This window comes from Hevea brasiliensis, chromosome 5 (genome assembly GCF_030052815.1).
Source record: "Hevea brasiliensis isolate MT/VB/25A 57/8 chromosome 5, ASM3005281v1, whole genome shotgun sequence".
Lineage (NCBI taxonomy): Eukaryota > Viridiplantae > Streptophyta > Magnoliopsida > Malpighiales > Euphorbiaceae > Hevea > Hevea brasiliensis.
This window is the reverse complement of record NC_079497.1, coordinates 105136755-105158986: the sequence shown is the minus strand read 5'-3', so window position 1 is coordinate 105158986 and position 22232 is coordinate 105136755. Positions and strand designations below refer to the sequence as shown.

General features: G+C 33.9%; 1 protein-coding gene across 2 annotated transcripts; it reads left to right on the top strand.

Moving 5' to 3' along the window:
- Positions 1 to 14148: 14148 nt before the first annotated feature.
- LOC110636580 (chaperone protein dnaJ 6) lies at positions 14149 to 20976 on the top strand. Of its 2 annotated transcripts, XM_021789920.2 has the most exons (8): positions 14156 to 14483; positions 19071 to 19169; positions 19267 to 19368; positions 19713 to 19772; positions 19866 to 19972; positions 20048 to 20130; positions 20470 to 20560; positions 20650 to 20976. In XM_021789920.2, the coding sequence occupies exons 1-8, from the start codon at positions 14379 to 14381 to the stop codon at positions 20852 to 20854; spliced, it is 852 nt and encodes a 283-aa protein (XP_021645612.2). In that variant the 5' UTR covers positions 14156 to 14378; the 3' UTR covers positions 20855 to 20976. The 2 variants fall into 2 exon arrangements, with proteins under 2 accessions (XP_058003280.1, XP_021645612.2); XM_058147297.1 differs by lacking the exon at positions 20470 to 20560 and having other exon boundaries at positions 14149 to 14483.
- Positions 20977 to 22232: the final 1256 nt, after the last annotated feature.

The following is a 22232-nucleotide window of genomic DNA, read 5'->3' as shown; positions in this document are numbered from 1 at the left end:
AGGTTGGGTCGTGACAACTTATTTTATTATCAAAACAAGAAAATAATTAATTTTTTTAAAAAAATAATTTAATAACTTTAAAAATATAGTTATAAAATAATAAAATAATTATTATTATTGATAAAGAAAAAACTTATAGCTAATTTTAAGTTATTAGATGTGAAAAAATATATTATTTCGTAATAAATAAATATTTTATATTTTATATTATTAATAAGAAAATATTTTAATAAAGTTATAATATGCTAATTAAGATGATAAGATTATAAACAAAAAAATAAAAGTATTAATAATATTAATTTTTGAATTACATAAAAAACGATAATATAATCTAAATAAAAAATAAAATCAAATTAGATATCAGCTGATGAGAAACAACTCTAAAATTGTAACTGATACAAATTACAGTTGATAAGTATCATATCAGTTACCCATCAGCTATCAGTTTTATTGTTTTAAGTTTATCAAATACTCTAATTTACCTATTTAGATGTCTATTAGCTATGTCAGCTGCATTCAAAAGTTGAACCAAACACTCCATTAATAATTAACTAAAATATTGTTCAGTTTGATTTTTTTTTTAATTTTTTAAAATCAAATCGAATTGGATAGGTTAAATTTTTAAAATTAAAAATCAAATTAAATTAATTTATTAAGGAAATCAACCAAAATTTTTAAATTTAATTGATTCATCAATTTTTTTTTAATTTAACTTATTCCTAATAATTAAAAACAAACCCACAGGGAAAATAATATTAATAGAAAAAAAGATATCCAATTAATCTAGTTTGTTGATACCTAAATTAAATGTCATCATTGCAGCATAATAAGGATAAAACGAAATCTCATAAGCCATTTTTACTCCCACTTTTCTTTTTTTCTTTTTTTTTTTTCTTTAATCTCTTATTTAAATGGCTATATGCGAGTGTTTTCATTCGCGGCAATCTCTTTTTTTTTTATTTTTTATTTTCTTAATAGCTCTCAGATTTATATTTATTTAGAATAAATATTCTCAAATCTATTATTGTTGATAAATTTTAAATAAATATATTTTTATATGTGTTCTTATTGATATATTTTGAATTTTATAATTTTTTTTCTCGTACATTTTAATATATTTTTGTTGGTGAAATATTTTATTTTTTAAGAGAAAAGAGATGCAAATCTTTTATTCGCCTAGAGATCTAAATATGAAAATTATCTAACGGACTCGTAAAAGAACCACGGAGTCAAAGTGTGAAGCATAAAATGATTCTCCAAAAACAAAAGGATAAAATGAAAGGAGAAACATTAAAAAAAAAAAAAGTGGGCGAGGAATGAATGGCGTCTTCTCTCTCAATAAAAAAGGACCATGCGCCTAGATGTCTTTTAAGGATTCAGTTGTGAATGGTGGGGGGCAGGAGATGGATATGGAGATTTTGGAAACAAACGTCAATATTTGTTTGGAGGCTGAGGATGTTATTGTGAATCGAGAAGGTGTCAGACCTTTAGTCAAACTCTCACCAAAACTAGAAGATCAGCTGACGGAAAAATTGCGGCTGGCAGTAGTGGTTCGAGTTCTACGAAGATAGGTTGGATACAGAGCAATGCGTGGTAAAGTTCAACAGCTTTAGATGTCTCGGTCTCTAATGTGTTGGAGCTTGGTAATGGATTTTTCTTCGTGATGTTTTCTAATGAAATGGATTACTGCAGAGCATTACTGGAGGGGCCTTGGACTGTGTTCAGCAGTTATCTCCTTATTCAAACCTGGTCAAAAGAGTTCGATTTGGATAACACAGCTACAGAAAGTGCAGTGGCCTGGGTGAGATTACCGGATCTTCCTCCTCACATGTACAATAAGCAAGTATTAAGGGCGGTTGGGGATGTGATTGGGAAGGTGTTGAAAATCAACTATAACATGGGTGGTTTTGTTCGTGGAAAATTCAACCAGCTAGCTGTGTCTATTGATTTACGAAAGCCCCTTGTTTCTCAATTTGATCTCAATGAGAAGTTACAGAAAGTAGAATATGAAAGTTTGTTGGAAGTGTGTTTTGAATGTGGTCAATTTGGCCATTGAGAAAATTATTGTCCATCAAGACCTAAGGATGTGGCACCTATTGAAAATATTCCTGCACAAAATGTTATGCAGGCTGTGGATCGAGAATTTAGGCTGTGGATGGTGGTCATCAGGAAAAGCAGACGACCGATGAAATCTAATTCAAGAGCGAGAAGGTGAAGAGTTCTACTCGATTCCAAATTTTGACTGAAGAAGAAGAAGTTGAAGGTGCTAGGGATTCTAATGTGTTACAAGATAGGAATGTTCGCATAGATAAGGAGAGTTTGGTTGGGATCAAAGTGGGAGGGGTGTTATTGGTGGTAATTCGGTGAACAGACTTAGTAGTAAACAGAATAACCATAAAGGTAAGAGAAAGTCTCAGAAAGAAAAGGAAAATATTACTCCTAGTTCAAGTAAGGTTATTTTGGGTGATTTTTTGAGTTTAAAAATAAGTTGGCTAGTACTACCAAGAAGCAACCAGTCAACACCAGTTTGGCTCCATATTCCCATACTGGGGTTAATCTTATTAATCTAGCTACCACTTTGACTTTTGAGGTAGAGGGTTTTAAGACCCTGATCATATCTGATGGTAAGAATCTGTTGGGGTAGCAATTGTGGATGTGTGTAAAATGGGAAAACCACCAGATGATAACATGGACATTTGCGTTTAGCCTGTCGTCACGTTAATGTGCATGGCCCATGTTATCTGAATGGGGACGATGTCTTGGTGGATGACAAGCCCGAGGATGATGTTTTGACTGATGTTCAGATAATGATGTTGAGGAAGGCGTAAATGCTCTTGATCAAGAGTTTATCCCAATCCTTATCTTCGGGATTAAAGAGTTTCTTATTTTCCTCTAATTCTATTTTAATGTTAGTTATTTACTAGAATTTTAGGGGTATGGCAAGCACTGAATTTTTTCATTCTATGAAGTTTTTAATGGATTCTTATCATTCTAATATGGTTATTCTCTTGGAACCACAAATTAGTGGTACGAGGGCAGATCATGTCTTTAAAAAATTGGGCTTTCAATTTTCTCATCGAGCGGAAGCTCGAGGCTTTTCTGGTGTTGTTTGGGTTTTATGGAGGCAGTATTGGTCAGTGATAGTCCTTCTGAATCACCAGTAGTTTATTCTTTTAGAAGTCCCGGAGGCAGGGAAACATCTGATGTTGTTGACTGCTATTTATGCTCGTTCAGTGTGATTTCAATGAAGGGCTTGTAATGAGCAGTTAGATCGAGTGGTTTGTAATGAGCAATGGAGACTGGCTTTTCTTGAAGCTGGTTTAATTCACCAGCCAAAAATTTATTCAGATCATTATTCACTTTTTCTTAGTTTGTCTTCTTCAACCACCATGTTCACTATAGATCGTCCTTTACGCTTTCAAGCTACTTGGATGTCACATGAGTCTTTTGACTCTTTTATTAATGGTGCTTGGCAAAGATCTTCCTCGTTTATGGAGACGGTTGGTAATTTTACATCTCAAGTTCGTGATTGGAATAGATGGGTATTTGGGAATATTTTTCGAAAAAAGAAGAAGCTTTTGGCTAGAATATTGGGTATCCAGCATGCTTAACAAAATAGATATCCTTCCAAATTAGTCTAGTTGGAAGGTGAATTACGTCGAGAACTTGAATTGACTTTACATCAAGAGGAAATGATATGGTATCAGAAGACTAGATGTGAGTGGTTGCAATGGGGTGATAGGAATACCTCTTATTTTAACCTAAAGATAACTTTTAGCAGGTAGAAAAATAAAATTCTTTTTCTCTAGTCAGATAATGGTGTGTGGGAACATAATCCAAATGTCCTGAAGCAATGGCCAGTTAATTATTTTTAGCAACTATTTGATATGGATTATGATATTGCCCCGAGTTATCCTCTTAGAGGTTGTTTTCCTACCTATTCTGAGACTTTGTTACAAAAGTTGAGTAATGAGGTTTCTATGCATGAGGTGAAAGGGGCTTCATTTGAAATGAAATCTTGGAAGGCTCCAAGCTGTGATGGGTTTCATGTGGGCTTCTATCAGAAATATTGGTCTGTTGTGGGTAGAGATATATATGAAGAAGTTAGAAGAGCTTTTCAGGGTGGTCAGGTGGATGGGAAAATGAATGTTACTCTTCTTACTTTGATCCCTAAAGTGCTTTCTCCTACTTCTACCTCTCAAGTTTGGCCTATTAGCCTCTGTCCAGTGATGTATAAAATCATCACTAAGGCCCTTGCTAATAGATTGAAACATCTACTTCCTCATTTGGTAGGTCAATCTCATACCAGCTTTGGTCCTGGTAGACATATAACTGACAATATTGTCATTGCCCAGGAAGTGATTCACACAATGAGAAAAAAGATTGGAATACATGGTTTTATGGCTATGAAGGTTGATCTGGCGAAAGCTTACGATAGGGTTCGATGGGATTTTCTCTACGACACTTTGATGGAAACTGGTCTTCCTACTCAGTTCATTATGGCTATCATGAACCGTGTCTAATCCTACTCTATGAGGATTCTGGGGAATGGAGAGTTAACTGAGGAATTCTTCCCTTTCAGAGGCCTTCAGCAAGGGGTTCTTCTCTCCCTTTATTTATTTGTTTTGTGTATGGAACGCTTGGCCCATGGTATTTCTAAGGCCGTAACTGGTGGTGCCAGGAAGCCTATTCGTTTAAGTTGATCAAGGCCTCTACTTACTCATTTGTTTTTCACAAATGATACGGTTTTTTTTGTGAGGGCCTTTTTTGAGCAGGTGGATGTTTTAAGGGTCCACTAGAGGACTTTTGTATTTGTTCAGGGGAAAAGGTTAGTGCTGCTAAAGCTAGAGTTTTCTTTTCTTAGAATGTTAGTACGCAGACTAAGAGATTGCTTGCTACTTGACTGGTTTTGCTACCACTGCCAATTTGGGATCTTACTTAGGGGTTCCACTTTTGCACTCTGGGGTCACTAGAGTAACTTATCGATATGTTCTGGATAAGGTGCAAAAGAGGTTTTCAGGTTGGAATGCTTCGTTATTGCTTGCGGGTTAGATCACTTTAGCTCAGTTTGTGTTAATGGTCATTCCTAATTATGTTACGCAGACTGTTAATTTACCTGCCTCTATTTGTGATGGATTGGAGGAAATGTGTAGGTGATTTATTTAGGGAGGCAATAGTGTTCAAAAAAAAGTTGCCCTCAGTTCAAGGTGGTTTAGGCATTAGGGATTTGCAGAAAATGAATTCATCATTTCTAATGAAATTATGCTAGGGTATTATTTCGAAACCCCATTCATTATGGGTCTAGGTTCTTTGCTCAAAATATGGGGTGTCTAGTGATGTCATACTAAGAGGTCTAGTGGTTGGAATTCTTCTCCTTTATGGCGAGCTATGAAGGATGTTTGGCCAAATGTTATAGATGGACCAGTTTGGTCAGTAGGAAATGGTTATTCAGATAAGTTTTTGAAAGATGTGTGGATTCTGGGACAATGCTTTCTTGTGGATGTTGCCCATTCTGAAGTTTCGAGTTGGATGCTTGATGATTCGGTGGCGGATTATGTAGCAGAGAATGAGGAATGGAGCTGGGATGTGTTGGAGTGTTATCTGCCAAGGCAAACCTTAATGAATATTGTTGTGATTCCACCTCCTTCCTCTGTGTATGGCCCTGATACCGTGTTTTAGGGAGAATCCAAATTAGGCACATTCTCTATTAAATCTGCTTATAATAGTTGTTGGCCTCTCTTGTATTTCGCATTCTTCGGTTTGGAATTTATTATGGAAATGGTGTGGCCCTCAACATATTAGATCTTTCCTTTGGCTTATTGCTCAGAGCTAGCTTTTAATTAATGTGGAGAGTTGTAGGAGACATATTGCTTAGTCTACTGCATGTGATTTTTTTGTGAATCATGCTGAGGATATCTTTCATATGCTTCGTGATTGTCTGCTTACTTAGCATCTTTGGGTAGTGCTAGTTCCTCCTGATTTACAGTAGGTCTTTTTTTTTTGGTGGGGATATGTCTGTGAGGGACTGGGTAGCTTGGAATTTAAGGCAAAAGGGTATGGATCGATTTGGTATTTCTTGGGAAGTTTTGTTTGGAGTGGCATGTTGGTGCATTTGGTACAGAAGGAATCGTCATCTGTTTATAAATGATAACTCTCTTTTGAGTTGCAATGTTGATCAGATTATAGTTCAGGTGAAAGAGTTTCTTTCTATTTCAAAGAAGCTTTTAAAGCCAATGGTCCCAGGCCTACTAGAGTTGATTCTTTGATTAGTTGGTAGAAGCCTCCATTGGGTATTTTTAAGCTAAATACGGATGGGTCTCAAAGAAACTCTATAGGGGAAGCTATAGTTGGAGGTCTGATAAGGGATGAGAATGGTGTTTGGTATAAAGGTTTTGTCTCAAATGTAGGTCATTGCTCCATTCTTGCTACTGAGATTTGGGCTATACTTGAAGGACTAAAGTTGGCTTTTTCTACGAACATTCGAAACTTGATTGTGGAGAGTGATAAGAAAGTGGCGGTGTCCATTCTATAGGGACATTTAAATTGTCCTCCAGTTCTGCATTCTTTGATCCAGGCTATTCAATCTTGTCTCAATGTGAAAGTGGATTTGTCTGTTCATTTTTTTTACATTTATAGGGAAGCTAATTTTTTAGCAGATTGGATGGCGCACTTTGCTTCTAGGTTTCCTTTGGGTACTCATGTCTTCAATGCTCCTCCTATGGGAATTTTTTCATGGTTGCAGCATGATCTCTGTGGAACTTCTTATCCTCATAATGTTGTTTCTTTGAGCCCTGGGCTCCTTTTGTTTACCAAAGATAAAAATGGAATGAAAATGAATTTTGCTTCTAGAATATAATCCTATCAACCATGGCACCCAACGGAGCAAAAGTAAAAGGTACTGTTTCCATTTTGACACAATTGTTTTAGTGGAAATTTGTCTAATTCTTTATCTGGAGCACTTTTACAACTAAACATTAATTTTTATTTTTTAATTTTCCTAAATAATTTTTAAGAAATAGACCTTATTTTTCAGTAGGAAATCAGGCTTTATTTTTCTAAATAGGGGTCGCAAAAGGCCGAGTTTGGTCTGATGTGGAACCTAAATAGATAGTTTAAGTTTAAAGTTTTTTATTAGGTTTTAGTTTTGATTAAATTAATAAATAAATTTTTTTAAAAATTTTTTTATACTTTAAAAAAGGAAAGAAATTGGTTTGTTCTGAAATTCAATCGGACAATTCTGATTTGATTCCATACCAATTTTTGTCCATTCAAATCTTGATAAGTTCCAATTCAAATCAACCTAAGGAGGTCTAAATAGGGGACACCAGATTAGGTTGGGTCCTTCCAATCTTTAATAGTGTTAAAAGCGTCATGGAGCTGATCTCTTTTTTGCTTCAAGAGGTCAGGTGTCTCATTTGGTTAATTGAATCAAACCAAACCGAATTTTTGACCAACTAAATTATTAATCAACTCTAAAAATATTAACTGAATTGAACTGAAATTGAGAGAAAACCAAAATTAATCAAAACTGAAAATATTCGGTTAGTTATCAGCTATAACTGAATTAATTAAAAATATATATATATTTAATTAATTAATTATTAATAAAAATATATTTGCAAACTTTTCTATTTACAAAAAATAATAAATATGTTTAATATTAATAAGAGAATAATTATGAGGCTAACATTATTATAAAATCATAAAACTAATAATTATAAAGAATATGTTACTAATAAAATTATAATTAATATATATTAATTAATAGAAATTTGATTGTTTCGATTAGTTCGGTTACTAAATCAAAGGTAACCGAATCAAAAACTGAAAATTTTTATAATTACTAACTGAAAAATGAACAGAATCTAATTTACTCTTACTGAAATAACAAAATTTCATCAGTTTAGTTCAATTATTCAGTTATAACAAAAAAATACATACCCTAAATATTTGTCTTTCTCTCTCATAAATTTGGCCCTTGGGTTTCAATTCCTTTTTCTAGAAGTTGGTCTCGGGTGTCAATCTCCTTTTTGGAATTTTAGCCTTTGGACATTTTGCTATTTTTGTTAAAATCTTAGCTTCGAGTATTGCTAATCTAGCCTCTATACATTAGTCTCTATTATTGGAAATATAGCCTTTAAACCCTTATTTCTTTCTTGACAATCTAGCTTTAATGGAGCTTACTTGACAAGGGTTGAAGCATTATCAGGCATTTTCAATTGACCTTTTAGGATTTGGAGGAAAATACTCACTCATTTACACAAATGGGTAATTGAAATGCTTGAAATTGACCGGTCTTGGAAGCATACCACATGAAACTTGTATACAATGCTTATAAAAGAAAAAAATAATAATAATAGCCCATATACAAAGAGTAAAGTCAAGGACAGGATGATAGGTTTCCTTGTCAAGGGACCATCAACGTTCAAGTTAGCAACTTAATAAAATAACCAATAAATATAGTGTAATTGAGATTAAAAAAAAAAATAGCATCTGCTATGGGTTTCCCAAAAAAGGGACATGTATAGTTCTCTTTGTGTGATGAGAGTGCCCCCCCCCCCCCCTCCCCCCCTTAGATTATAACTTACCCCACCTATTTAGGCATTATGGAGGAGTATTTATACTTGCTTAGTGGTATAATGATGGAGATAAATGGAGTCTTCTACATGGTGGCACACATTTAATCATGGAGAGGTCTAGTGGTTAGTGTGTGGAGATTAGCTAAGTACCTATTGGGTGCTAGAGAACTTTGTGTCAGAATTTTAGTGCATGCTTACTTGTTGAAGAGTACTTTATGCCACATCACTTATTATCAAATTGTCGATCTCCTACTTGGGTAGAAGGTCTTCATATCAATCACCTATTATGTGTCAAATTTAGGTCTATCTACTTGGTCTATGGTTGCTTAATGTCTAGTCTTTTTGGCAATGTCCTTTGAGAATGCCAGAATCAGAGTTGAAGTGCCAACCTGGGTCAAGGATTCATGAATAGGAAACACAAAATCAAGTTGGGTCATTCCCATCCTTTATTGTGGAACTCTCAAGTTGGGCATCAATGTCTTATATGATAGCGTGTGGTGTAACATGTCATCATCTTGTAGGGTATATATTTTTAGCCCTTATTAGTATCTTTTTCACATACTTTCTTTCTATCGCCCACTCTTATTCTTATTTTCTCTCCTTATCTCTTTCTCTTTCACATGCGCGCACACACATATACATAATCTCTCCCCTAAAATTCCTTTTTCATCTTTATCGAACGATAAACATCAAATGAAAAATCACAATATTAGAAAAACGAATCTATAAATAAAAAATCAACCTCCCTAAGCTAGCATGAAGGGCTTCTAGAATCCACAGAAAAAAGTTTCAACAAGCCAAAGTGAGAAGAACATATCAACACAATGACAATTTAGTCATAAATTGTTCTTAGTCCAAAATAATCAATGGAACTTGCAAAACCCATTTGACTCATTATCTTCTTTTTGACATTTTACAGTCTCATCCTCCTAAACAGGTTACTCTGTTTGCCAATTACCTGAATGAAATGAGGTTGAGTCATGGTGATTATAGAGACATGTTAATTGGGGATCTCTAGACAGTGAAAAGAATAAGAAAAAGTAAATGAGAATAAATTGAATTTCAATAGTGCAGAAAATGGGGGTGAGATAAAGGCTTAAAAAGACACAAAAGGTTTGGATTTAGAGTCAGTAAGTATAGTAGTAGTCGAGGCGATGCTATAATAATTGAGGCTGTAACACCTCTACATTCATAGTTCTGTGCATTTCATTGTTCTAGTGACCGGTGTCGGTCCGGACAATTAGAAGGATTAGGACTATGTTTAAGTCATATAGAAAAACCCTGAATAAAAATAAATAGCTACTATATGATAATGAAATGAAAATTCAGAAAACAAAGCATAAAAAGTTAAAAGAGTCGGGGGTCACAATGATAGGTGACTGTACCGGGAAGTGACTGCGAGGTCAGTTGTAACTCTAATTTCGTACAGGACATTGTGACACCGCAGTCCTAGGAATTATTGTGAAACTAGTGGAAATGAGAAAACTACGGAAAAGAGTTGAGAATAAGGTCAAATAATTATATCAGGGTTCAGGAAGAAATACAATGTTATTGGTAAATCGGATTAAACCGATGAGGGCAATTTGGTCAATTCACCCTTAGAGATGACTTTTGGCTTAAATGTCTAATAAAATATAGGAAATTAAAATATTAAAAATTAAATTCAAAACGAAGAGGTTATGGAAAGAAAATAAAATATATATATATATATATATATATATATATATATATATATATATATATATATAGTAATTATGATGTCATGGATGACACAATAAATATTAATAATTAAAAATTGAATTATGGGGATAATTTTTAGCCTTATAAGACAAAAAAAAAAAAGTCTTCTTCTTCAATTAGGCCGCCCCACCTCTCTCTCTCATCTCTCTCATTTCTCTCACCAAAACTCCATTAAAGCTCAATTTTAAGCTTGAGCAACCCCCTAATTTAGCCATAAATCTCATAGTCCTCTTAATTAAATATTGTCTTTGAGTCTTAAAGAGAAGCTTGGAACAAGAAAGAAAATGAAAGATTAAAGAAATTGAGAAGAGTTGAAAAGCTCCATAAGGTAAACTTTTCTTTCATCTTGATTAGTTATGTAATCTTAGAAATTGAATTGTTAGGAGGAAATTTAATTCAAAATAATGAAAGAAATCAATTGGTATGATGAGGGGGTAAATTCGACAGCCATGGGATTTGAGTGGAAATGATATGTTTTAGTTAATAGATTATGCATACAAGTTCAATGGAGGTAGTAGATGTGATTAGAATAATTTAATTTCATGTATTGTGCAATTTAGTGAAATTAGGGTTCTTGAACCATTGAATTTTGGGAAAAAAATTAGAGATTTTGGGATTTGATGCGATTGGACCTAATTGAGGCTTAAAATGGTTAATTAGGGTCATTTGGAGTGTGATTGAATGCATAGATTGAATTGAAAATGGTGAATAGATGCTGCCCCAATTGGACAGTTTGACCTTTGTCAACTTAAGAGGGCATAACTGAAAATTGGTTGCTCAAATTGGTGTGAGGCTAATTGGAGATGAAAACTAAGACCTAAAACTACAATTTTTATGTAGAAACCCAACCCTAAAACTGAACACAAAGTGGTGAAAAATTAGGTCAAATCTGGGTAATGCACACTGCCACTGCACAAAACTGATCATATGAACAGTACATGTTCAAATAGCCATAACTTGGTGTAAAAAGGTCCAAATGATCTGATTTTTACACCATTAGAAAGTTATGACATGGTACTATAACTTTTATGGGGAATACAAATCCAAATTCTACCCATAACCAAGTTAAATTATCAACCAAAGTTGGCTACTCAAAAATGCCAGAACTAGAAATTGCTCAGAATTTTTGGGTTGTAACCAATCCGACCAACCCTAGAAAAATAGGCATAACTTGAGCTATAAAACTTCAAATGAAGTGATTCAAAAAGAGAATTAAAGCTAAGACATTAAGGAACAACTTTGATGAAAGAAAGTTGGCCAAATTCCCACTGTAGAAAGACTAATGGAACAGTACAAACAAGTGACCTAAAACTGAATTTTTGAAGTTTCACTTAGGAAAATTAGAAATTCAATTGGCAATCAATGCCAATAAATTTAACACTCAAAATGTGGTATGTGAGTGCATATAGAACTAACAAACCTATTTAGTATAAAAAAAGTCAATATTTTAACCAAATGGTCAAATGAATAGTAACCCCAAAATGCCAAATACAAAGAATTCTATTTTAAGCAAATTTAAAGGTATAATTGAGTATCTATGAAATTAATTGTTGGATTAATTATGAGACATAATACTAAAACACTGTAAATTGTGTGTTTCAGTAAAAAAAAAAAGACTAAGAAGGAAGATAGGAGAAGTGTGAGTCAAGGCCTAGAGGCGATTTATACGAGGTTTGTGCACAATACCTTTTCAATTTTGATCTTGCTATGAGAAAATTTATTTGAATATATTTTGACATAATTTATGCTGAATAATGACTTGAAAAATGCTGTGTTGCCCACTTTGTCAATCGAAATTTGAAATGAGAATTTATTTAATGCTTGAATGAAATGTTTGAATAACTTGATTTTAAACTGGTTTGGATTCATACTTAGCATGACAGTATCACTGTGTTCCTCTTCCATTTACGGGGTTAAAATCGATTATATTCCTCCCTCTCTCACTTGCCAGTTGAGGTTGATATCGGATGAGTACTCATATAGCTAGCTAGCCACCTCCCTCATTGATTTCGATTAGTGGGGTTGAGATTGCTTTGTCGTGGTGTACAATAAGGTATTAATCGAAAATTTTTTGTCATGACCTAAGTTGTGTATGGATTGGCAACACTGTGATTTATAAATTATTTTGAAAAAATGGTATTACGAAAGTTGACTTGGACCTCATAAATTATCTTGTGCAATGGTTTAAATTTATGTTTATGGATGTATGTTTTGATATTCAATATCTTTAAATTTTTATTGTGCATCACTGAGTAAACATTACTCAGCGATAGCTTTTATTTGCTGTCGCAGATATGAGAAAATATAAGGCAGCAGAGTGAGCTGCTAAGTTGTCAGGGGAGTTACTTTGAGGATTTTTGTATGGGTATTATTTTATACCATTGTAAATTAGTTTGATGTAAATATTATTTTGTTCATATGTATCTATGTAATTAATTGAACAGTTGTACATTAAAGTCTGTAATAATATTATTTTTAATTTTCTTTCTGTAAATTAAAACTTGTTTATGTAAATTAAATCAAAAGTAATGATGAAGGATTTTATTGAACTGTGTTGAGTTGTATATTTTGAAATGAGATTGTGTTGACTTATGTTGATTTGAGACTATATTGGAGTTTGTGGATGAAAAACTAATTTATTGGGAGTATTTTTATAGGTGTTTGAAGAACTATTTTTCTTAATTATAGACGACACTCTACCAAAATTTTTATAAAATTTGTAAAAAATAAAAGTTACCAAATTTTTTACTTTGTATTTAAACTCCAATTAAAAGTTTTTAAATAATACTTTAACATTATTTTACCAATTAAAATGAATTGAAATAGGTTAAAATCCCTTGTAGTGTATTTAATGAATTATCAGTAAACGAAGTTCTGTGATTCATTGAGTATACTACGAGATCATGTTATACCTTACTGAGGAATAAGGTGTGATAGAGGGTTAGTGATTATTGCTCTTTTTGTGAACCAACTAACATCATCATTTTCGGAACCTAAAATATAATAGTATCGCCTTGGCTACTACTACACTCACCAACCTTAAATTCAAACCTTCTATTTATCTCTTTATGCTCTTATATTCAACCCATTATTCATTATTGTCTTCTTATCATATCAACATTTCATGAGGGCTTAAGGGTTGGAGTTCTTTGACTTCAAGAATGGTTTTTGTAGGGGATGGTAATTGATTTCAAACCATTATTCACCATTATCTTCTTATCATATGGACATTTTATGAGGGTTTAAGAGTTGGAGTTCTTCGACTTCAAGAATGGTTTTTACAAGAGGAGAGTAGTTGATTTCATCAATAAGGAACTTGGATTTGAATAAATGCAAAGGTTTTTGTAATATGGGAGTTTAAGGAATAAGATTATTGGATTCTCTTTGTGGTGATGATGGTGATTGTTTGAGTGTAGTGTTTTTTTTAGTACATGAATAGGACCAAAAAGAGTAAAGAAAAAGGAGTGGATGACTATGCTAGGGAGGAGAAATAATAATTATAATTTCCTCCTACATTAAAAAATCTTATATAACTGATATAAATTTATAACAAATATCTAGAATAATTAACAATATATTAATAATTAAAATGTGTTTAATAAAAAATTTAAAAAAAATCAAGATTTAAATATTATCTTTAAAAGCTTTTAATATTTAAAAAGCGTAATTATCAATTTAAGTCTTCGAAATTAACTTTCCAATAAGATATATATATATATATATATATATAAAAGGTAAAAATTAATTTATTATATTTTTAATCATCAAAATAACATTAGGTTGAAGTTACAAAAATTACAATTATCTCGTTAACCTCGTACCCAACAACTACTTACAAAATAAATTTACATGCATCACCGTAGACGCATAGACTATCCCCCACCAGATCGATACGCGGGAAAATTGGGAAAGAGGCGGGAACAAAAAAGGGGAGAGGGATCACCCAAAATGCGATAACACGAAGGCTTGTTTTCACAGTATTTCGCAGCTTTCTTCACACTCCATCTCATTTCTTATCTTTGTTCAACGTAGGCACTGATATTCTCTTTATCGGCCAACATGGGGAAGAAGAAATCTAGGGTTTCTGGCGAAGGAGAATTAGAAGAAGAAGAACAGAAGGAGAATCTGAATCAATCTCCCACAAGAGGAAAGAGTCTTTACGAGGTAATTAAATGATACTCAAACGCTAGAATTTAAACTTTTCATGAAGTCTTGCCCTAGGTTGGGTATTTGGTTTTTATTATGGGTTTGAATTGCCAGTGAAAATCATTTTATCTTATTTTGTGGGTTCGCTATTGTTGCAGTATTTGGGTAATTAAGTTCATTTCTTTCGATTGGTTAGTTTAGTTTTGGGTAAAACTTTGTGGAGGTTTTTCTTTTTTTTTTTTTTTTGTTTGAGATATTGAGATTAGGGTTTGAGGTTCTGAATGCTGATTTACACCTTTTTTTGTCATTCTTTTATTTTCGTGTTAATTTAATACTTGAGTTGGTTTTGGTAATGTTTTGAATGCGAAACTAGAAGGATATGCTGCGTATTGGTGGGAATTTAAATTTGATGCATTAATTGTTTTATTGAATAGGCAATCACTAACGATCAAACATTTAGGCATGTATATTTGGGTTATGTTTAGGCATGAGCACTATGTTGCGGCAGTGGCTAATACCGACAATGGGTTACAGATTTGTTTGTGCTTGGGAGAGCTAACGCGTTATATGGAGAACTTGATATGGTTAGATAAGGCCTTGGGCTCTCTCCCTCTAATTGATGGATTTTAGGGGCGAGTTTTCCTTGGGCACTTATTACATAAACTGTTGAGCTTTTGAGTGATCCCTAAAAACTTCATCTTGACTTTTCAGGCTAATTTTATAACATCATAAGTTGGTTTTGTTTCTAAGGAAAATTAGTATGCGTTACCTTATAGCAGGGCATTGATTTTCTGCTTCTAGTATGCTTCTATAATTTCTGCTTGCACAAAGTCCAAATTGAGATGTTAATTAAATTCTTAATTAGTAAATTTCAATTGGTTGTGGAGAAGGGCAAAAGACAGATGACAAGCTTGTATTTTACTTGTCTGGATGCTTAGTCCTACCTGAACTTTGTGATGCAGGGAAAATGTGGCAACACTTATCATTGTAGTTGCTTTAAATTTGATGGGGAAGATTAATTGCAATTTGTTCTATTTAAGACCGCTGATGGTTAATGTTTGTCAGACAATGATGTGGAACCTTTTATTAATAAATGATCTTTGTTATTCTCCACAATCCAAAGTCTATAATAACAGGTTAACCTATCTTTCAGTTGCCACTTTGCCTTTCATAGTTTTGATATCTACTGAATCCCAGTGTGGACAGTTATCCCAATCAATGCATCCATTTATCATCTTCTGTACAAAATTTTGGGGTTTGGTTCACTTGAATTTCATGGTCTTCCTCCCTTTTGAAAGGCTTATTATGGTTTAATGAATAGTTTACATGTCAGATTTGCTGTGCAATGCAATAAAAAATAAAGGAAAGATTAGTGTTCCAAGGAAGGCTTGAGATGGTGACTGTGACCTCTTCTATTGAAATCTGAGATGACTGTTTATCATAGTACTTCCATCAATTTGGGATGAAAAGGGCTCATAGCTTCTGGTAGGTTTAGTTTGGTCGCATTGCTTGATGTTGAGTTCTTCATTATTTCTTTTCTTTGTGGAATTTCTTTAGTAAAGATGCTGTTGACATAAGAGTTTTGAACCTAGGTTATTTCCATACAATTTGTATGTATGGTGTTGTGAAATTGTTTTAGATTGGGATCAGTTCATACCATGTTACTAGTAATTATAGCTGCTTGCATTTTATTGTTTGATGTTTGAAGCCTTTGATCCATTGTACTTGAGTTGCAGAAAAGTTTCATTGGAAATTGCAGTTTTTCTCATCAACTTTTATGTTCCTCATATTTAGTTGATTAACGCATCATATTTTCGAACTTAAAATGCTGTTCCTGGTGCTATTTCTGATGCTTTGAATTACAGCTGATATTATGATGTACAGAATATGGCCTCTATACCAGCTATTCAAGCATGTGCTATACATGAACAAATATATGTATCAAATATATCCCAAGGGCCATTTTCTAGTGCAATAGTAAATGTTTGCAGCAATTGATCAAGAGATAAGGTTTGAGATATTTTGCAACCATTTTGTGTAAAATTACTAAAGGATAGAATTCTCTTTGAAATTTCATTCCTAATTCAATGAAAGATCCATTGTCTTGGAATGATAGATGCCTTCCTCTTGTAATCATGAAGTTATGGTCTTGCATAGACTCAAGCTTGAGAAGCTATTTTATGCTGAAGGTAGGGACTATGTGCTTGTTTGTCATTGCTTTTGGAGGTCTAAAACTACTTTTCTGAATAAAAATACCATTATGCTATTGAAAAAAGTAGTTTGGTAAAAGTTGTTTTGTTATTTTAGTATTTTTATAATTAAAACTCATCAAACGTAATTTTAAATTATTTTTTAATACTTTCTAAATAGTACATTTAAAAAAGTGAATTTCTTAATAGCAGTTCCAACAGCAATGCCGAACAGGCCCTATCTTTAGAATTTTCTATTTAGAATTCTATTTTGTAGGGATAATACCTAGGAAATGGCCTATAATCAAATTGAAAGATTATATTGGCAGATTGAAAAGATGAGAATTTAAGGATTGTGGAAACCTATATAAAGAATCTGAAAAGGCCCCGAGTTATGGATTGCGTCACGGAGACACGGTTGTGAATGAAAGGGGATTTCAATTTATTCTTTCCTCTACCTATGGTGAAATTCAAAATGATCTCATAAGGGAGTTTGCAACCTACAAGATCAATGATGGAGCTTGCAACCTTTGTAACTCAACTCAACTCAACTCAACTAAGCCTTTATCCCAAAAATTTGGGGTCGGCTATATGGATTCGCTTTCTCCACTCCAAAATCGTTCAGAGTGGAGAAAGAAGAAAAAAAAAAGAATCCTTTGAAATTTCTCCCCCTTTATTCTTATTTCAATCCATGTATAAATACATAGGTTATTGCACCTTTAATTGGCAATTGCAATCGACTTAGAATTACATAATTGACTTAAAAAAATTTAGCAAATTCAAACCAACAAACATAGGAATCAATTGTTGCAAAATTTCTGTAATCAAGGCCCAAAAATAATTGACTAATTCCCTTCAATTTTGCTTAGCCTGTGAGAAGAAAATATCTTCTAGACAGGTTGGTCAATCAGATTGCCCTTTACCATTTTGGAGGTCTTCTGCAGTTGAGGTGGGCTCTTGAATCACTTTCTCCCATCCTAGCCGCCTTCCACATTCAACCTAGTCACCTGGTTGAGCCTTATTCAATTGATCAGTTTAGGTTTGTATCATCACTCATCACCCACTTTCTTGAAAATGAGCTTGTCCTCAAGTGAGAAGTGATGACTCGTATCATTTCTTATGAAGCTCCATCAGGTGACACGTCTGCTCGGCTCTTATAGTTCCATATTTGAATTGTATTATTTCTTTTCTTCCCCGCCTACTTCAATCACTGAAGGCTGTCTGCATTTGTGCCCTAGTGCAAAAAATTCATCACAATGATAAGAAAGGCCCTTTTTACGCCTCTTCTATTTCCATCAGGGTGAGTTTCTTCGTGTGTCTTATGAGCTGGACTTGGGATTGCTTATTGAAATTAAGTTTTCTGTAATAGGATGATTCACCTGGGACAACATAACTAATGTGAGAAGCCGCCCCCCAGTCAGTATTGTCTTTAGGATTCCCTTTCAAGTTTCAACAAAGAGGTTAGTAGTCCCTCTATTGAATCTAGCTTCTCTAGTCTTTTTTGTGTTTGCATCATCTCATCCCAAAGACCATTAAGTATTTGGTCTTGTTGTTGTCTGTTATTGCATAGCTTTAGTAACCCTTCTTTTAATGTGGCCTTGTACCTCTTTGTCCCTTCCACTTGAGCTTCCATTCTTCATTTGGGCAGTCACTCCCAGATGGATCCAGCAAGTCGGACCAAATTGATAGACTAAAGGATCAATAACAAGAATTTGGAAAGAACAATAACAATGTATTGTATTGATTAGTGGAAATAAGAGTTTCACAGAACAATTTTTTCAGCAATACTCACAATCTCCTCTCAGCTCACTATTACAAAATCACATTGAATGACAACAGAATTCTAAATAACCAGAGGTACCAGTTCCTCTAGCCCAAGCAAAATTGTTGATGCAAAGTATAAATCACACACACCATTCCCTTCTCTATCTTGTTTTATTTATAGAGCTTTGGTCTTTTTTTTTTCTTTTTCTTTTTCTTTCTCCCATCTGATGGAAGCATCTCCAGATGGTCCTTCTGCAATTCTCTCCAATAGAATTTGCTTTTCCAATCAATTCCCTTCCAGCCCTTCATTTCCAGAAGCTGCAGCTGTGCCTTTCTTCTTTCTTTGAAAATACACTCTAAGTTTCCTTGGGTTTCCTGCTGGGGCCATCTCCTTGCTTTGATCTGTATCACTTTGGTTCTTATTTTGCTAAGTAGGTGACAACTATTTCAAAATTCTGCATTTACATACGTCTGTTTGCTTTCCTTTGTAGTTCCTGACTTGCTGTCTGCTTAGGCTAATGTTTGAAGTGTTCATCTTTCAATCTACTTTTATCTTTATCTTGTCCTGTCAATTGCTCACTCTTGTCATGATTATATAAATTTTAAGTTGTGCTGGAGTAAGATTTAGCAAATAACCACCCATTTCTTGTAGGTTCTAGGGGTTGAGCGGACAGCATCTCAACAGGAAATAAAGAAAGCATACTATAAGTTGGCCTTGCGGCTACACCCTGACAAAAATCCTGGTGATGAGGTGATTTGCCCTGGTGAAAGGAATAAAGATATTTCTCACCTATATGTTATAATTATTTTTCTATTTGTTTAAGCCCTTTTGTTTGGTCTTCTAATAGGAAGCTAAAGAAAAATTTCAGCAATTGCAAAAGGTGATATCAATTCTTGGTGATGAGGAAAAACGGGCCGTCTATGATCAGACTGGTTGTGTTGATGATGCTGTAAGTGCTTACATATGTGCTTTTTTTGTCCATCATTTGAATTGGTAGTGTCTCAGATCATGGGATGCTAGATGGGATGAAATTTATTCCATCTATCTGGTATTTGATGACAAACAAAGCATGCTATTCTGTTGAAAACTTGCAGTCATAATCAGTAATACTGCATCAATATTACATTTTATTACCAACCTAGATGTGATAAATTTCATTATTAATGTAAAAAACTTCGTTTTAAATCTTTGAGAAAGGAAATCAATCTATTCATTTGCTCTTTCTAAAGAAGTTGGAAAATTTCCCTTTCCATTTGGCATTTTGCGTCTCATTTTTTATCTCTTGTTGAGCAGGATCTTGCAGGGGATGTTGTTGAGAATTTGAGGGATTTTTTCAGAGCCCTGTATAAAAAGGTTAAATATATCATCTGGTCATGCATCTTTCCTGATTCATGTACTTCTTTGACTTTCTATTCACTTAAGCTGATAATCATGCATGCAATTAAGGTCACTGAAGCTGATATTGAAGAATTTGAAGCAAATTACAGGGGATCTGATTCAGAGAAAAAGGATTTGATTGAACTCTATAAAAGGTGCAAGGGTAATATGAACAGGTATGCAATAATGTGCCTGGCTGCCTGCTTCTTTCTTAAGGCTTGCCAATGTGATTTTGAAATCTCCCTTCTCAGGCTCTTCTGTTCGATGCTTTGTTCTGATCCTAAACTTGATTCACACCGATTCAAGGATATTCTGGATGAGGCAATTTCTGCCGGTAAGAGTTTATTCTAGCTTCTCTAGATATATTTTGACTGAAATGTTTTTCCTGAACTTTTAAGAGTTCATTCTAGTTTATGTTTTTATATTTTTGGCTAATAAAAGTTTTTCTAGACTTTTTTAAGAGGTTAAAATCTTGTTGCTGACCTTTTATCTGGTTCACTGGATGAGAGTATAAAATTGAGATTAGCTTGTTTCATTGTTAAAGTACCACTTAAGTAAAGTAAGGATGAGTATACTGCTGTGTCTTGGATTGTATGCCACCTGAGATGCAATCCATTTTAGGGCATATTAATTTTGTTTTCCTGATGCTAAGTTTCCACTTCCTCCCGTATAGGGGAACTGGAGGCAACCAAAGCATACCAGAAATGGGCAAAGCAAGTGTCCGAAACAAAACCACCTACTAGTCCTTTAAAAAGGAAGGGGAAGTGAGTCTTCAGCATGGTTCTTTGTTTATATCCTTAACATGTTTTTGTCTATAATTTTGAAAGGATAACCTTCAAATTCGTCTTCACAGATCAAATGAACAATCAGAAGCAGATCTACTTGCTATTATATCTCAGCGCCGAAATGAGAGAAAAGACCGGTTTGATTCCATGTCCTCATCTCTTGTGGCCAAATATGGTGGTAATGCAGCTCCTGAACCTACAGAAGAAGAATTTGAAGCTGCACAGAAGAAAATTGAAGGCTCTAAGGCCTCCAGAAAATTAAGGCGAAAGTAACTTTACATTGTGAGAGAACATGGCTCGAGGACCAATTTCTTTTATACAAACCTTATTTCTGTATGCAGTAGGTGCAAATATGTTTATCTAGCAAATTTAAATGCGACTGCTAATTGTGTGGATTTGATGATGTTTCGTTGCTTTATGTTAAATATTTGGATGCATTTTCCTTACTCCAGGTTTATAAGTAAAACAAGATCCAGTTAGAGGCTTTATGATTATGCACTCTTCCACTCGAGTTTGGGTAGTCTCTGCACGAATCTTCTACCTCTATCACAGAGCCATTGATACTCATTTGTTGGACAAAGTTGAAATTTTTTATTAGGGTGTTGGATAATGCAAAGGGTGTAAATCAATGCGTGAATTCGACTCACCTTCCCTCACCAAATTTCTTTTAACAAGCAGAATATCGGATCAAATCCAAAAAGGGCTAAAGTTTTGAATGGTGCATTAAAATATCTAATTTTCATGCAAAAATAAGGGAGTAGTTTCTGGTATTTGTTTTCCAGCTGTGTCTACTTTGTGTAAACTGTTGATGCATAATGAGACAAACTGTAACCATGGCATGTGCTGGGGAAATTTCCCAACTTCAAAGGGACGAAATTGTTGGTGTTGGTCTTCTTTTAAAAGTTGGCTTGATTTTTGAAGTGGGTGCATCATACATGCTAGTGGGTTGTGCAAAAAATTTGGTACCATTTTGCAGAGCTGAAGTGAAGTTGTAGAGTACATCATCTTATTTGATTCAGTTGCACGAGGAGGAATTGACAGTTTTCACTCTTCCAACAAAATTACCATACACTCTTAATGACATCATATCTCTTGATTTATCACAAATTCTCTTAAGGGGATTTGTTTTAATTAAAATTTGGCAAATTATTTCTTCAACCAAGCAACAGCTCAACTATTGTATAAAGTTCAAGATACCCAGTATAGTGCTTGGTCCACCAGCCTAGCCACCGATGCACCAAAGAGGATCTGGCAAGAGACATTGGTTTTGATTAAAAAGATTAAAATGTGGCACCCTATAAAGAGTCTAATTAGGTTTGATTGTGCCCCCCCAAAAAAGCATTCGAAACCCATGATTGTACACAAAGATGCAAAATATGATATGATAAAGTACTTTTGGTGTTAAAACAAAGTTAAAAAGACATTCATGATGTCCTTAAAGCCAAAACCCAACTTGAAAACAGCACAAACATTTGTGAAAGTTGCTTACCTAATAATAATAAAAATTATAATCTACAAATCCAAATTCCTGATTATGTTATAAAAAAAGCCATATTCTGATGAGGTATTTTTAATTTTTTTCAATTAAGTTTGAAGAATGGTGACATCACAACTGCATGCTATGAAACATTCTCCTGGAGCATGAGTAATC

Excerpts from the sequence above, each read along its gene's own strand:
- LOC110636580 (XM_021789920.2), top strand. The coding sequence starts at position 14,379 with ATGGGGAAGAAGAAATCTAGGGTTTCTGGCGAAGGAGAATTAGAAGAA. Across the intron at positions 19,369-19,712 it reads CTGGTTGTGTTGATGATGCT|GATCTTGCAGGGGATGTTGT; the intron begins GTAAGTGCTTAC and ends CTTGTTGAGCAG. Across the intron at positions 19,773-19,865 it reads TCAGAGCCCTGTATAAAAAG|GTCACTGAAGCTGATATTGA; the intron begins GTTAAATATATC and ends CATGCAATTAAG.